Raw genomic sequence first — 17,592 nt, 5'->3', positions numbered from 1 at the left:
CTATCAGCATGGATGGTCTATCAAAAGCCTATGCTGCCTTCAGTATTTTCCTACTCTGCCACATGGTGCCCCCCCTTTCGGACAACCTTCTAGTAAATTCTATTAAAATAGACCAATGCCCATTAATTAGTCTGTGGGTGCCTCCCAGGTGGGTAAGCATCGCAATGAATGCAAATTGGAGACAAAGAGGCTTTCTAGGGGAAAGCCGAATCAATTGCCATTTGCTTTACCAACCACAGGAAATCCTTTTCATTTTGGGAGCACTGAATAATAAGCCATGATTAAAAAGGACTGTAATCCCTTTAATGGAACATTAATGCCATGTTACATTGACGTGACTGTGAATGACAGGGTCCCCTCTCTGGGGGCTTCCTCAAGGATTCCCAGGGCATCCTGGTCTCCCTGCACATGTTTCTGAGGCTTTCTGCCTTTGCACACAATGGGAGTCTGGGAGGAGTGTTACCACATGGTTCCCTGGCAGGCCTGACCGGTGGTATTTTCTGTGAGTTTCTACAGGTTTCCCTCCTTCTATTGGGCCCGCAGGTAACAAAAGAGAACCCTGAAGTTACAGTGGGGTGACAAAGACGTGTGTGTGTGTGTAAAGAGAGAGAGATCGATATCTGAGATTCTCTTTATAAACAATCCAGAACTCACCATTTCTCTTCAATCTTCCCAATGCTAGTATCTCCCTTGTCTCCTGCAACCCTCTGTGTCCACAGCACCCTGGCACAATCTTCTACTGTGCTTTGAATGTGAAATGTCCCTTACAGCTTGATTTCCAGTTGGTGACACTCTTTGGGGAGGTGTGAGAACTTGGGGAAACCTGTGGCTTAAGTGGGAGGCATAGGCCACTGGGGACAGGCTTGAAGGACAGGGCTCTGCTTCTGGTCCTGGTTTTGTTTCCTGTTCAGCCAAGGTGAGACTCGACCACAAACTCCTGCCTCAGTGAACTTCACCACAAGGAGCTACTCTGTCACAGAGATGGGAAATGTAAACACACCTCCTCAGAATCACCACTGTTTCCCTCCTTGTTCTCACCATCCTCAGGCCATGAATCCCACTGCGATGCTTTTCCCACCATGCTGTGCCTTGCCCTACCAGAGCACAGTCTATGACTTTAAGCACCCAGATCTGCAGATGTTCACAGAGGAAGAGAACAGTAGGCATGTGTCGTGTGTTGACTTGTCACCTCAGATCAGGCCCTTCTGAATTGCTGTGGGATAATCCTTCTGTACACTGTGAATATATGTTGCTCTCATTGGCTGATAATAAAATCTGTTTGGGCCTATAGCAAGGCAGAATATAGCTAGGCAGGAAAGGCACACTGAATACAGGTACAGGGAAAGAGAAGAGCAGAGTCAGGGGAGATGCCAGCCAGCTGCTGGAGGAGCAAGGTGTATTAGAGCACAGGTAAAGCCAGGAGGCATGTGGCAAAACATAGATGAGTAGAAATGGGTTAATTTAGAAGTAAGGGCTAGCTAGTAATAAGCCTGTTCTGAAGCCTGCAGATCTAGAAAGGGGGAACTACAGGCAGCGCTGCCATCAGTCAAAGCTCTGTAAGCAGGCAGTATTACAGGTCAGATTCACCCACTGTGTGCTGGTGTCCAGACTTAGGGCTGGGGTCTGTAAGACAGCAGTTCTCAACCTGTGGGTCATGACCCCTTTGGGGGTCGCACATCAGATGTCCTTCATCTCAGATATTTACATTGTGATTCATAACAGTAGCAAAATTACAGCTATGAAGTATCAAGGAAATAATTTTATGGTTGGGGGTCACTACAGCATGAGGAACTGTATTAAAGGGTCACAGCGCTAGGAAAGGTGAGGACCAATGCCATAAGGCAGGGCTGATGCTGTGAAAGACACAGGTGAGCTTCACTTAAGATCCACCAAAGCGGGCGGTCATAGAGGCAATGGCTGTAGGGGATCTGGTCACCCTGGTGGTGTTGGGGAGTTGAACAAAGGATGCCATTTCTCCTTGAACCTGTTCTTAGTAGCTCAGGTGAGCACCGGATTCTATGAACCATCCTTTCTTCTTACTTCCAGTTCGCTGGATCACTAATAGGAGCTAGGACACATGGAATTTATTCTTCACCCACCCCCCTTTGCTCATTATCTGTATGACTCCAGTCTCCTTCCACCATACAGAACTCACTAATGAGTTATCAGCTGGCGACTGAAGATGCCCTGGTAACCAGCCACACACACACACACACACACACACACACACACACACACACCACACACACATACACACACACAAATACACGCACACAGTTTACAGATCTATCCAAATATCCCCACTACCGCATTTGTCCACAGCCCAGGGCTCAACGGTATGGGTGCCTTTACTTTAGAAAGCATGTTTACATATGTGGTAGTGTCCTCTACCACCTCTGAAAAATCACTCAAGAGAAAAATGAAGAGTTCAAATGCAATTTACCCAGTTATGTGAAGGGGAAAGAGTCCTGAGGAGCCCGGTCAGCAGGTCCATTTTGATGCCACAGCAAACCAGCAGAAGCCTATTCAGCACTTAGTGAGCAGACGCTCTTTCTTTTAAGATTCAAAATACCATAGTACCCAGATACACACACTGCTTGGGAGTATGTATAGTGGTCCCTGCTGGTCTAAATGGCTTGAGTCTGACCTTTCAGGTTTGTGGAAGAGAGTTCTATGTCTAGAGACAGTATAGGTCACTGCACTTGTGGGAGAGTGCTCCAAGGTACCCCAGCAAGTCTCTCAAGTGGCCCAGGAGCCTCAGCTGCTGCCTCCTGCTCCAAACAGACCCAACCGGGCGAGCAGCACCTGCCCATCACAGCTCTGCTTCTCCTCAGCCTCACCTGATGGAGCACCAATCACGGCTGGCTTCCAGGGCAGGGAGCCGCCCACAAGACTCTTGTCTATAGCTTTCTAGCTAAAGAGCTCTTCAGTTTAGACAGGACTGCACCAGTGTCTGGAGATGCCATGTTCAGACGCCATTCATCATACAAGTGAATATTCTGTGAGGCTCCCGATGCCTTACAGAATGAATAAGCAGGAGATTTATGAGAAGAAAAGCCAAGGCCAGAGTGATAAAGAGGTAAGAGTGTAGGGGTTGGTGAAATACTGAATCCACAAGCAAGGGCCCCACAGAGCCACTGGAAAGGATATCTCGCTGGACTGTCCTTAAGGGCATTGAGGAATCCCGTTTGCTGTGAACCTGTGGGAATGAAGCCAACATTTAGTATCCAGACATTCATGCCTGCTCGTGCTCAATGTTCTCATCTATATAAGTATAATGGGTGTCTAAACATCAATTAAACGATCATCTTTGGTTTTAGGACACCCAGCTTATTGATCAGGAGATCGTGATTTCACTGAAGCCATTCAAGAAGATGGCAGATTCATAATTAGAACCAACATCTGCAGGACATTTTTATTCCAATGAAAGCAGATGTATGTCTGTATATTTTCCATAAATTATAGCTTTGATTGCTCTTTTGTTTTCCTCATTTTAACAGGAAAACAGAATCCTACATAATCCCTTCTGTTTTGCCCACAGCTGTTAACATTTGGCAGCAGAGGTCTTAGGGAATTGGCTACCCACAGTCTTCCTTCTTGTACACAGAGTAAACGAAGCTAAGGTTCATTTCCTGACTCTTTTGGGTGAAGGTGTTTCCTTGTCCTGTGATTATGACCTGCAAGAAAACACTGAGGGGTTTGAGTTCAGCTTCATCTGATGAGGACAGGGATTCTGTTTTATCTAAGGCCATCACACTTTAAACAAATGTTAAAGATTTATTTTTATTTGTGTGTGTGTGTCTACAATACGTGTGTGGATGCCTATGGAGGATAGAAGAGGGAGTTGGATCCTTTGGAGCCAGAGTTACACACAGTTGCTCAGTGTGGGTGCTAGGAACCAACCGGAGTCCGTTGGAAGCACAGCCAGTACCCTTCACCACTGAACAATCTCTTTAGCCCGACCTCTGAGGCAGAAGTCTTGGCAATGCTATCTTGGGGGATGATTCTGGGCCCTTCTGACTGAAGCCACTGTGCTTCAAGTGACACAAGCTCATGCCACAGAACACGAACTGTTAAGCTAGTATGGCGACCGTTGCATCTTGGTGCCGATTAACCAGCTGTGGGCTGGGGTGAGTGAGGGGCAGTGTTCTAGGTCTTTCTGTGTGACTGTCAACACATGTCCCAGCTGTGGGCTGGGGTGAGGGGCAGTGTTCTAGGTCTTTCTGTGTGACTGTCAACACATGTCCCACTGTGCGAAGGTGAAGAGGGAGCTTTGTTCCACTTCATATTTCTCCTCCAGGAACTCCCTCCCTGCAGGCCTACTGCCCACCGTGGAGGCACGAGGATAGTTAGGTGGTGGGGAGGGCGGCTCAAGAGGGACTGCATTGATTACTAATATGGGAAGACAGGTGTTTAAAGCTTCTTGCCTCTCCTCACATCCAGCAGGGTGCAGTCGGTGAATGACAAGTTGCAGGCCACTAGCAAAGGCAACCTCAGAACGAGAGGAGACTAAAATAGACCCCACCGTGTAGGAACCAGGGTGAATGAAACTTATCCATTGTGAATGGGGATGAGCACTGTTCTAAGCCTGGGAAGGCAGCAGACTTGTGTGTGTGTGTGTGTGGGGGTGTGGGTGTGTGTGTGTGTGTGTGTGTGTGTGTGTGTGTGTGTGTGTGAGAGAGAGAGAGAGAGAGAGAGAGAGAGAGAGAGAGAGAGAGAGAGACAGGCAGAGAGAGAGACAGAGATAGAGAGAGAGAGAACGTGAGCAGGTATGATTTGGAGAGCTTGTGAGGGCTCCGAGCGTGAGGGACAGTGTGATGAACTGTACTGTGCATGCACACGTTTTCCTGGCATTTATACGCACAACTGAGCAAGTGAAAATGAACCCTAAAGCTCTAGGATGCAGGACGGAAGCTAGGAATATAATCCGATGGTGTGAAATGAAAACAGAAATTTCCGGAAGGACAGTAGATTTTACGCCATGTTGATTTGAACATGAAGAAATTTGCTGTGCTGTACAGACTTAGGGTCTGGTTAAATTTGGGTGTGTGATGTTTTTCATTTATTTGCAAGGGCTCTTTTTTTTATAAGAACGTTTATAAATTAAAAAAAATAAGGCTAAACCACTACTTCTGAGCGTCACGTGTGTGCTCTCTCTGTCCATGTGAACAACTGCTTCCTTCAGAACAGCGCTTAACACTCTTGGCTTTCTCTTCGCTGCTCTTGTGCGTGAATCCACAGACTGGCGACTGGCTCCACTTCTGCCATTTTGGGATTCAGAAAACCCCGAGAAAAAGGGTCTCTGTAAAGATACGTTGGCACCAGCGCCAGCTGGCATGGAAGAGGACTCTAATGGGGACTTGTCATTTCTCATGAACTCACTAACTCAAGATTCTCAGGCATGTATTCCAGATTTGTGCGTACCGGGACAAAAACGAATCGCAGCCCCAAACCATGCAGTATAGAGCACTGTCAGCCTTGGGGTAGCTGATGGAGCGGCCACCCTTGACTGACGCTTATGGAGACCAATGGGAGCAGGGACCAATGGGGGCCCTTCTCTACACTTCTTCCCCAGTCTGGACAGGGACGAAGCCCCCGGAACAGAACAAGTGGGAAAGGGGCCTAATCCTGCTCCATTCATGAGATCCATGCTGGCAGGAGAAGAAAGTGAAGTCTTTCTGCTTAGAAACTTCCAGAGGCACACCAGAGTGGGGCTGTGTGCTTGCCAATGGGCGCATATGCTTCAGGACCGGGTGAAAGGCAGAGCTGCTCGCTTATGTGGGCAGTGACACGCTAATAAAGTTTAAAGGCTTAGGTTTGTGGTTCAAAGCCAATTAGCTCCTTTCTCATCATTTCCCATTGTGGGAAAGTGAGTGACTAAGAGACAAAAGAAATGCAGTATGAACTTCAGAATGGCGATGGAAAAAAAATGCTGGTTTCTTATGCAAATATATTAAAATCATTTAGACTCAAATCTCACTTTCTATGTCAGAGGTTGTTTGTTCATATTCTTGCAGAGAATTGAGTATCTCATTGAGTGCGTATGAGAAAACCCAGTATCTGTCCCCAGCCATATCCTTCGTCTGGGGATGTATCTATTCAAACCATGGGTCAGTAGATAAGGGAAACAGACTCAGTATTCAATGGTTGTCATCATGCCTGTAGTTCCTTGTGCAAAATGGAGGGGTGAACCTTACGGGGGATCCCCAGCAGACATCACTGAGGTTGGAGAGGGCGTGCATGTCAAAGGGAAAGTCCTGTTAGTCTAGGTGGTCCAGGGGTCACCTGGAGACTGCCATTTGAGGGATGGGGTTGAGGAAAGAGGGAGGGATGGGCAAAGTGAAAATCAGAGTGGGTAGGCTGGAAGCGAGGAGGGGGATGGGGAAAGAGAAGGAAGCGAAAGCCAGAAATGGTCAAAAATTATAAATCAAAATCAACTCAGAAAAGCCCAAGTCGGGCAAATGGTTACATACGGAATCTGATTTCGGCAGCATACTTACGAAGAATGACGTGGGCGATAACGAATGCAAATATAAAGACTGTCAGAAAAGACAGGGATAAAATAAACATATAAAAAAATCTGTAGTTTCTTTTCCCCACACAGTTGCCTACCCAGGGACAGTGGTGGTCAAACCGTTCTGAAATGAGAGGCAGAGAAAAGAAAAGTGGAATTTAATTAATAAAATATCTGTTTACATGAGAGAGCCCCTCCCTCCCACAATGCTCTAATAATATAGCAAAAACAATATCATATTATGTTATTTCCAAATAGACTGCTCAGAGAGGTACTTATTAACATTGATACATTTCAGGAATGTAATCATGCTTCCAACAGACCGCAGGTGTTTGGAAACACCAGCTGTGAATTCCCCTCAAATGGTTACGTAAAGAAACAGTAGCACACATTCTCAGACTCAGAAGTAAAAACTCAACTCTTTGTGTTCACAGAACAGTTTTCCCTTAAATGGTGCCAACATCACCCGGTGACAAGGACTTGGCTGGGTTGGGGCTGGGTACGTCAGTGGGTGGCCTCCTGATACAGCGAGCGGTTCCAGAGAGAGCCATAATGGGTCTAGGGCAGGACAGAGGGACAATCCTTTGCTCTCCCATCTCGGTTATAAACACTTGACATAAACTTATCACAGACACCAATTTATTCCTATCAGGAATAAATTGATAAAGTGATGTCACTATTCTTTCTCGAAGACATACAAAACAAGGCACGAAGAGATGGGAGACTGTGTGCAGGGGCAGCCAGGCCAGCATCAGAGTGATTAGCCCTGAGGCTGGGCCTTCGGACAGCCTTCATCTCCTAGCATGTATGCTGCCTGTGGTCCTTCATGATGGCAGCAAGCTAGGTTTGGGCGCTGGATGCCATTACTCCCCTGTGCCTAAGCACAAGCCTATGGCTTCTCCTTTTGGGAACTTCACACAAAGTCTGCAATGCATTTCGATCTGTTCTTCCTCTGGCAGAGGCAGCAAAGTGTGATCTCCTACTCGTTAGCTGATCTTCTATGCAGACCGACTATTCCGTGTCATCCTAAGAACCCACTCACGTCAGACCACCCGCTGCGAGCTGGGGGATGTTCATCTCTCAACTGAGCCCCTTATTTGGGCTCTTTCCTCAGCCTCCTACCTACCTAATTTCCATATTTTATCCTCTGTATGGGCTTCACAAAACAGAAAGGGAAGGTGTTGTCGAGTGTGACTTTATAAATAAAACATGACAGAGGTGGCCAAGGTGGTAAGTTCCATGGGCCACTAATCGTGGATCCAGCCCCCTCTGTGCCACTGGCTGAAAAGGCACAAGGACACGGGGGTCAGGGTGGCAGCCTAGGAAATGCAGGGGACACTGGCCTGCAAGCAGCATGAGCAAAAGCAGTCACTTTGAAGAGGGAGTAGCAGGACAAATTTCAGAGCTCAGTGGCCTGGTGACAGAGCCAATGGCCCATAAGATAGAGATACTTAAGGAAAGGGATTACATTGGTGTGGCCCTGGGAGTTCCTCACTATCACACGCTGTCAGCTAACACCTTCATAAAATCTACCTCACTCTGGGTAAGACAGGCAGAGTGCGGGAAATCTTCAGGGTCATGAAAACCCACTGGGTGATAATAGATACCTGCTATATCATTAGCTATTTGTCTAAGACTGCAGGGCCTCTAATCTTGAATGAGCCATGAATGCTGACAGTGTGTCAACACAGGGGTGTCAGTCCTAACACACATGCTTACTCTGGTGGGCATGGGGATGACGGAAGGCTGTCCCTAGGGATGGCGGGTACATGGGAACCCCTGGGTTTTCCTTTCAATTTTTCTGTGATCCTAAAAGCAAGGTACTCAGAAATTAAACAAGCAAGCACCATCTCTCCAAGTCATCAGTCTGCGATCTATACAATGGCCGGTCTGCAAGATGAAGACCGCAAAAGGAGGGAAAAACATATCTGAACCAGCCAGATGTTCCCCAAGACTATAAAGCTATTATTTCAAGCAACACCTTTTCTGCTTGACAGCTGAGTTTAGAAAACGGGAGTGAGAGCAGAAGCCAGGAGCAGATAAACACACGTGGGGCCAGTATCTGCCTTCAGTAGTGCACCCGGCTCTGCAGGGCCCGTGTAGAGAGGAAACCTCTAAGCTGCAGGGAAATGGCTCTCGGCAAAAGCCACATGTGAAGTGAAGAGGAGCCATTTGCATCTGGAAAGAAGCCTCCAGAGGACAAGGTTTTACGCCATGGGCCCATTTCCACAGGGTTGGCCTTTTAATTTTAGCTCAGAAATCTTTAAATCTGCCAAGCCAAGATGTGGGCTCTCTTAACAGTAGAAAGACAGCCGCCAAGGATGACCCAATGCGTCTTGTGGGTTCCAGGAGGCCTCTGGGAAGCCAGCGCTTTCAGGGTGGGACTTGGCACCTGGCTCCCCCAAAGCCTGGCCTGGAAGCCATTTCCCTTAGAGATGTGTCTTGCTGGAAACTGCCTTGACTGACAAGTGTGACTGGAACTTTAAGCACACCGAGCTGTTTGCCATGGACTCTTTCTCACGTCTTCTGCAGACGCTGAGTTCATGATGGCTGCTGGATCTGAAGCTCCCAGGCCTCTACCTACTCCATTACCCCAACTGTGTGCTCAGGGCACCCCTTCTTCCCTTTCCCTGCCCATGAGTTAGAGGGGGTCAGCGTGTTCCTTGATCTTCACTATGGACCCTTTGCACAGACAAATCTTCCACCTGAAGGCTCAAAAGTGACCAGAAAGCTGCGTCCACCTTCAGCAATAGATAGCTGCTAGACCTGGCTGGTGTCTCAGCTATGCCTTCTCCCAGGATGCCTCTCTAGACTACTATCCAGCCCGCTACCCAACTCTGAAACCCATACGCTACCTCTGACCTCATCCTTCTGTCTCCAACCACGTCCAAACCTTGAGCAGGTCCCGTGGGCTCTGCCCTACTTTTATTTTTTACTTTAAAAAAAATTTATTTATTTATTTATTATGTATACAATATTCTGTCTGTGTGTATGCCTGCAGGCCAGAAGAGGGCACCAGACCTCATTATAGATGGCTGTGAGCCACCATGTGGTTGCTGGGAATTGAACTCAGGACCTTTGGAAGAGCAGGCAATGCTCTTACCCTCTGAGCCATCTCTCCAGCCCCCCTGCCCTACTTTTATTTGAAACGAAGTTGGTTTTTATTTGTTCTCAACAGTCAAAATATTGTCTAGGCTCCAATTTAATAGGTATTTCCTAGAGCACTGAATATACCTGGATATCACCAGGACTTCCACAGGTGGTGTTCTGTAAAACGGTGAGTTAGCTGGGCAGGGCATCCTGACCACACCTCTGGTGGCATTCTGTGGTCCTGCAGCGGTCTGAGGGCTTGCTTATCACCCCGCCCTCCTAATCCTCCATGATTCCCGAGGGCAGGGTAGGGACTTTTATAATCATCTCTATAACTCCGGAGACTTGTCATAAATATGCATTAAATGACTTTCAGTGCCTGTAGCAGGCTTAGGAATGTCCTGGTGAGAAACCGATGGCCTTGAGCAAGTGGAAGGGGAGATGGTGGGTGTGTCAACCACAGGGAAATACAAGGGGCCTCGGCATACAGCCACAGCCATGCTCGGAGAAGTCGGAGGTGATAATCCACTGAGCAAGCAAGGTGGCCAGCTGGTGTCATGAATCAACTGTTAGAGACGAATGAATGAAGAAAGGTGGCTCTGTTTAAAAGCTCTTCCTTAGCGAAACCCAGAGGATGCTGGGTACCAAGCCGCCAGCCTCAGCTCCCAAGCAAGCTCCCGATGGTGTCACAGGACATAGGCTCCTACACTGGAGCCTTAACTTATTAATGATTACAGGAAGCTTCCGGCCACATACATAGTTCCAGTTAGAAACGTTGCTTCCTATCATTGGACAACAGATCTCTGCCGTCTCTCCTGTTCTCCATATCACAGCCCAGGGAGCCCTGAGAAAGGCAAGCAGCCTGGATACCTGCCCACCTTCTTCTTTTTAGAGACAAGGTCTTATTGATCAGCCTAGGCTAGCCTGAAATGTGCTTATGTACATCAGGCTGGCCTCGAACTCACAGAGATCCCTCTGCCTCTGTCTCCCTGAATGCTGCGATTAAATGCGTTCATGCCACCACCCAGGTTGAATTCTCCTCCCCTAGTCACAGGAACGAGCAGTCTTAGTCCCCTAAAGTGACTTGAGAATTCTGTGGCACCAGAGAGCTTGGGAACCACAGCGGAGATTAGAAACTTCTAATCCAAATGTTTAATTGCATCCAAATTAAGTTAAATGTTTTTAAAGATTCGAAGTGGAAAATTGCTTTTCTGTAAGCCTCAGGCCCTTTCACCTCCACGGTCAGAAAGATTTCCCCTGGTAAGGTATCTTTTGTTTGTGCTTTAGGTCAGATGCTGAGAGACAGGGACACACATCGTTACCTGGCCATATGGGTTATACAGCCCCCCTAAAGCAACCCTACTGGAATGTCTGGAAATGGAGCTTAGTGACTCAGAGTCTCCATCACTGAGAGTTTCTGCCTTGGCCAGATCTATCAGTGGCTTCCCATTGCACTCGAGGCCGGGAGGGCTTGGGAAAAGCATGCTTGCCCCTGTCCCTTTGAGACTCTTCTTACTTTTATACGGCCTTTGCTCCCACCGTGCCAGGACCCAGGCACTGTACAAAGCACTCAGTATGAATCGTGTTATTTATTTATTTTATTTTAGTGTGTGTGTGCGCATGCTTGTGTGTATATGTGCATGTGTGTGTGTGTGCATGCCTGCATGCATGTGGGGGTTGGAGAACACCCTTGGGTCCTTGGGTGTCATCCAGGAATGCTGTCTGCTGCCATCTGCTGTTCACCTTTTGTTTGTTTGTTTTTTCCAGACAGGGTTTCTCTGTAGCTTTGGAGCCTGCCCTGTGTCCTGGAACTAGCTCTTGTAGACCAGGCTGACCTCGAACTCACAGAGATTCACCTGCCTCTGCCTCCCGAGTGCTGGGATTAAAAGTGTGTGCCACCACCGCCCAGCTCCGTCCACCTTCTTTGAAGGCAGGGTCTCTCAGTGGTCTGGATCTCACTAATTAGGTGAGACTGGCTGGCCAGCAAGTCCTGGGAATTCTCCTGTCCCTACAAGTCCAGCTCTGTGATTACAAACATGCACCATCTCACCTCCACCATCTTTACACATCTGCCAGGGACCCAATTTACAAGGCAAGGATTTTACCAACTGAACCGTCTCTCCTGCCCCATTCTTACCATTTAATCACCACATGGTGCAATGGACCAATGCTACTGTTCCATTCTACAGGTGAAGACATGGCCCTGGGAGCAGGTGTTGAACCAAAGCCTGATCTTCTTTCTGGGGCTGCCGCCTCTAATGCCAGCTCTCTGCTGGTCCATGTGCCGAGTGGCTGGCCTGCCTCTTCTGGAGCACCTGGTTGGCTGCGCCTTTTCAAGGGTTATGTGGGCTCCAGGCCCAGAAACCCACAGGAATGCGGTTGTGTGGCATAGTGCTGAACTGGGGCAGTGTGCTTCTTTCAGTGGTAAACACCAGTCCATGTCTAGAAGTTTCCACCCTTGAATGAGAAGCCTTTCAGCCCCAGAAGGGGGAGCCTTAATCTCAGTCAGGGGAACATTGAGGAAATGAAGCTCTTAATACAGACAGAGCTGTTCTGTGGAGACTATAGCTGGGTCTGTGGAGCCTGAGGTGTGTGGGGCCAAGCAAGCACCAGCTAGGAAATTTCTTCCCATATCTTTTCTTCTCAGCCTCCTTTCCCCAAATGAGTCTATCTAATTTTCTGGAAAACCAAAATCACATGTGTTAACCATGTAGGTTTACAGTGCTTCTGATGGGGATTTACTCAGAAAGGTGGATAAATTTAGAGGTATCTTTGGGGTGGAAAATTTAAACCCAAAGACACCGTGTTGTATGCCTGTACAGGTTTTTAACATCTTGACATCTCTCCAATATCTTATAAATTAAGAGTCTTTGGCTTTCAAATCCATTTCTTAAAGCAAACAAAAAACCAAGCAAAACTTTTCAACATAAAAGTGACTAGGAAATGCAGAATTGATGCCTTTATGGCACAGTCAGCATCACCTTGGGCAGTTGTGTGGTCCACTCTAACGTGTCCCTCTCCTCCCTCTCCCTGTGGTCTTACGGTTCAGCATCACCTTGGGTCGCTGTGTGGTCCATTCTAACGTGTCCCGCTCCTCCCCATCCCTGTGATCTCATGGTTAGCATCACCTTGGGTAGCTGTGTGGTCCATTCTGATGTGTCCCTCTCCTCCCTATCCCTGTGGTCTCACTGTTCAGCATCACCTTGGGTAGCTGTGTGGTCCATTATAACGTGTCCCGCTCCTCCCCATCCCTGTGGTGTCATGGTCAGCATCACCTTGGGCAGTTGTGTGGCCCATTCTAACGTGTCCCTCTCCTCCCCATCCCTGTGGTCTCATGGTTCAGCATCACCTTGGACAGTCATGTGGTCCATTCTAACATGTCCCTCTCCTCCCCATCCCTGTGGTCTCATGTTTCAGCATCACCTTGGGCAGTTGTGTGGCCCATTCTAACGTGTCCCTTCTCCTCCCCATTCCTGTGGTCTTACAGGCCCAGGCCAGCTTGCGGGCTTTTGCTGTGTTTTAAAGGAGTTTGAGTGATAGACAAGGACGGTCCCTCCAGTCATCTATCAGGTCAAATCATGTCTATTTGTCTCCGCAAATTGCCTAGGTTTGTCATCTGTTTCTAACCCCAGATTTCCATTGGTAATAAATTTATGCCTCAAGGAGAAGAGGCAGGCAGGTACTGGAGGGGGCAGCATTTGGATGCACGTCATGCTGTCCCAGCTACTTAGAAGTCATTTTTGCTACCTCCCGACTCCTTAGTTGGTAGCTACAAACACAACAAAAGCCTACTATCTCTGTTTTGACTTTGTATCTGTCTTCCCTGTCTTAAAATCGAGGGTCAGACTCTACCTACGAGCATGAAGATCACTCCACTCAAGGATCACCTGTCTAAACTCTGCGAGAGCTTGCCTAATTCATCCCGTTCAAGGCTGAGGAGCCGAGCCTCAGTAAGGAGCTATCTTACTGTCCGCTTTCAAAATGCCCTGCTCCTCACAACCCCTGCCAAAGGCACCCGAAAGTCCCTAGTCATTGTCCTTGACCTAAATCACCTTAGATCTCAGGAACATCAGAACCTCACAGATCACCTCGCTTCAAACAGGGGCAATCATTGCATGTCCCCTTGAGAGATAATGACTTCTATAGAACCACACGGCAGAACCAGACCTAAGATATAGATCAACCAGTTTCCAGTTTGCCAAGTCTTTTCAACTCTGCAGACATCTAGCCCTGGCTCTAGTCCTCCCTATACTGAAATACAGGTCAATACCCCAAGGATGGACTTAACTATGAGCCACCTTCCCAGCTGGTTGATGATTACCTAACTGCCCAGATCTGTCCCACCTGGCAGGGGCTAAGTGCTCTTCCCTACACTCACCCCTGCTTTGCTCTTTCTCGTAGCCTGCAGTGCAGTGCACACCCAGGTGCCCACCGGAGGGCACACACTCATTTCTGTTCTCTACGCCCGATTAGTCCTCATACCCGGGCAGTCAACAGGAACAGCCAGTGTGCGTTTCCCGTCTTTTCTACCTTTTCATTTTTGTTTCTGAAGGTCACCACAGCCCATGCGTCTTTATCCCTTCTTTTATGAACCACCGTCCCCTCTTCCCTTCAGCCCCCTTCAGTGAGTCCACAACACTGTTGCCAGGAGGACTTTCCAATACAAATGAGATTTCAGCTTCTCGGCCTGTGTTCCCCGGGTGGTTCTCAGTAAAGGTGCCCAGCTCTGTTCCCCTTGGGTGCACCCCGTGTGTCTGTGTTGCTGAGAGTTCTGCAGGCCAGGATTCCGAAGGAAGACCCCCCCAACTCTCCCTTTCTCTTCCTCTCAGAACCGCAGCAGCTGCACCTGCATCTGTGCTGTACGCAAACTTTCCGCCTTGTGTCTCTGTTTTCTAAACTGGCTTATAACAACAGCTACGACTCCCAGCATCCAAGCGATCTGCAGCTAGGCAGGACATATTTGTCGTAACGACCCTGGACATTCCAAGTGGAGGTCCTGATGTGTGTGGTCTGGGCTGTTATCAAACAGTGGTGTTCTGTTGAAAGGACACGGGTCCCTAAGTCAGTGTCCTGAATTTTGGTCCTGGCTCTTTGCCTGTTGAGTAATGTCACCCAAAGCTCTTTCCAGCTCGCATACCACGATTCCATTTTAAGAACTGAAGTCAACTGTGACTGCTCTAAGAAAACGGGGAAGTGCTGGCGGGCCTCGACAGAGGAACTATAAATAAAGAATTGACAAAAACTCAGGCTCTGGGGGACCCAGGTTAAGCCAGAACTAATTGGTGGCTCTGAAAGCAGCCAGGAACTCCAAAGTGCATGGAAGGTAGTTATGGCAGCAGACTTGAGTCTGTGTAGGCTTCTTAGACTCTCAACACAGGGTGCTGTTTTTGTTTTCTGTTGATCATGTCAAGCTGGCAAACACTCCCCTGAGTCACTGTTTTCTAGGCGGGAGAGCTTAAACAATTCTCTAAACCAAGGCTCCCAGCAGAACAGACAGAAGGCTCTCTCTCTCTCGTGGTCTGCACGTTCTATGGGGCCCACTGTGGAGTGGACTCATGGGGCGGTTTATATAAAAGCAGTTCAGAACTTTGAGATGTTTCCGGCAGGGCATGCCTTCCACCTTGGACTGTGTGAGTGGACAGATGATACACTTCTGAAGCCAGTCATGGTTTAATGGCCTGGAAATGAGACTTTCTGAGCTGGGGCTGATGAACACAGAGAGGTCCAGCTGGCGTTTCTGAAGCATTCCTGGAGAACTTGTAAGACCAAAGCCTAGGGAGGACTCTGAGAGCAGGAGTTAAACCTAAGGGCAGCCTGCAACAGATCCACAGGGCAACCAGAGGCAGGAAAAGCCCTCCCTGCTCAGCCTGAATTCACTGTAGTCCTCCCAATGCTGCCAATCACAGAGTCCCTGGTCCTGGGGGTGGGGCGATTTCAGGCTGCTGACATTGTTATAGCCCGGGTGAGGCCAACCGGACAAAGGCGTGATGGGAACAAAAGATGGAAGAAGGACAGGATGTCAGAAGGGGTCAGGAAAACCACAGAGGAAGGATCAGCAATACATCAAGCTGCCTTGCCTCTCCTCCGCTCTGCTTTTACAGGGCTGGAAACTGTGTTCAACTCTAGGGCTGTAGCTCTTAACTGGCTTTTCATTTCCCAATGCTTTGAGAATCTGATGGAAACTACCGACCTGCACCAACCTGCTCCCTACAGAGCGACCCACCATTTCCTGAAACCCTGCTCCTGGATAGCAGGGAACGGAATGGCAGACCTAGGAGTGTAGATCATAGAAGCTAAAGCAACTTATTTCAACAACTAATTTAAAAATTGTATTACTGTAGGCACACAGGCCAGCAGGCACCTTTTACAGAGTGCTTTTCCTATATGGCAGGCTAATGTGACATCCTTAGGGTCTCAGCGGCACAGCCTTAACAGTCCAGCCGTGGGTGGGTAAGTTTTGTGGCTCTCCTGGCATAACTCAGCCGGTTACTTAGAAGGGAAGTGGTTTTGCTTGCCCTTTAACCTTGGGTTCTTTTAACCAAAGGTCAGAGTCAACTAGTGGAAGAGGTCAGTAGGTTAGTGGGTTGAGACCATCTCCAAAAAAGAACACGAAAGGCCGCCCTAGGCATCCCACAGTGTAAGGACTACTTCTCAAGACTTTGCCTTTGAACTGGGACTCACCAGATGCTCACTGAAAAACATGTTTCTTACTGTGAGTTAGAGGAAAATACAGGGATGAAGGCTACGGCTCTAGGGTGCAGGAAAGGCCCGAAACTCTTTGCCGAGGAAACACAAGGATGCTAAGTTGTTCTGTGAAGAGTCCGTGAGAAGTTTCCATGATGGCAGATTCAACATTTAAAAACATATATAGCTTGAGGGTCTGCAGAGGAGTGTGTGTGCGTGTGTGTGCATGTATGTGCATGTATGTGTGTGCATGGATATGTGTGTACATGTGTGTGTGTGCGCATACATGTTGTGTGTCTGTGTTCACCTATTTGGAGGTCAGAAGTCAATTGTGGTTCTTCTTCAGTTGCTCCCCATCTTTTTCCCCCCAAGAGAGGGTTTCTCTCTGGTCAATTTGCCACACGAAGCTGGTAGGCGGGTGAGCCCCAGGGTTCTCGTTCCCTAAGCTACTGGGAGATTACAGTATGTGACAAGTACCTTGCCCAGTGAGCCCCTTTCCTAGTCCTGAAACACAAAGCCCTTCTGAGAGGTATGAGGGGAGAGGCACAGGTTTCATCTACTTTAGATCAGGTGAAGAAAACCTTGTCTTGTTATGATGAGCACTGAACTCATCATAGAGCCAGAAGAACAAGAGAGATTAAAAATGATCCCTCATTCTCCAAAAGAGAAGACAAGAACAGAGGTGATGATGGATTCCTAAGAGGAATCTTGAGTTTGTTTCCCTCCCGGACCAGTGTTACAGCTGGGGAAGCCCCACCCGAGAGAGAAAGAACTGCCCCCTTGGAGCTTATCTGCAGACAGGGCAGAGACATCTCCAAACAAGCCCACACATACATCTGCCATGACAGCACAGGTCTTTAATGCCGAGGAAGAGTATGGAAAGAGGCTAGAGGAGTGGGGGATGGGAGGCTTCTCTGAGGCATGCTTACCAGAATGCGAAGTAGAGAAAGGAGCCAGAGGCTGAGAGCTGAAGCCAGAAGGCATTGAGAAACGTGATGCTTACCCAGCTGGGGCATTGTGGGATGGTCATAGGGCTCATGGGCCTTCGGATAGGTGGAGTGTTCTGGTTCCTTTACACTAGTGTTCAGATTCTGTTGAGGATGGCTGCCCTAGTGTCAGGCAGAGGCCGAGTGTGTGGGGAGCAGGAATTGGGGTTAGGGGTTCTCTAGGAGACTCCTGTGTGGATAACCTGTGGCTGCTGGGACAGGACAGTGTGTGTGTGTGTGTGTGTGTGTGTGTGTGTGTGTGTGTGAGAGAGAGAGAGAGAGAGAGAGAGAGAGAGAGAGAGAGAGAGAGAGAGAGGG

At 48.4% G+C, this 17,592-nt stretch overlaps 1 protein-coding gene across 3 annotated transcripts in view; it reads right to left on the bottom strand.

Moving 5' to 3' along the window:
- The window catches only part of Zdhhc14 (zinc finger DHHC-type palmitoyltransferase 14), a 241,761-nt gene that overhangs the window by 32,433 nt on the left and 191,736 nt on the right, over positions 1–17,592 (bottom strand). For 2 of the 3 annotated variants that reach the window (XM_050135736.1, XM_050135737.1), the window contains exons 4-5: positions 6,501–6,638; positions 3,151–3,199 (exon numbers count right to left, since the gene is read on the bottom strand). In XM_050135736.1, the coding sequence (XP_049991693.1) occupies positions 3,151–3,199; positions 6,501–6,638 (187 nt within the window). The remainder of the gene's footprint in view (positions 1–3,150; positions 3,200–6,500; positions 6,639–17,592) is intronic. The other variant, XM_050135738.1, reaches the window with a different exon arrangement.

The sequence above is a fragment of the Alexandromys fortis genome, unplaced genomic scaffold, assembly GCF_014885135.2.
Source record: "Alexandromys fortis isolate MF-2015 unplaced genomic scaffold, M_Fortis_MF-2015_v1.1 scaffold_23, whole genome shotgun sequence".
In the NCBI taxonomy this organism is placed as follows: domain Eukaryota; kingdom Metazoa; phylum Chordata; class Mammalia; order Rodentia; family Cricetidae; genus Alexandromys; species Alexandromys fortis.
Note: the sequence above shows the minus strand (reverse complement) of the source record. Positions and strands in the feature narration are given on the sequence as shown.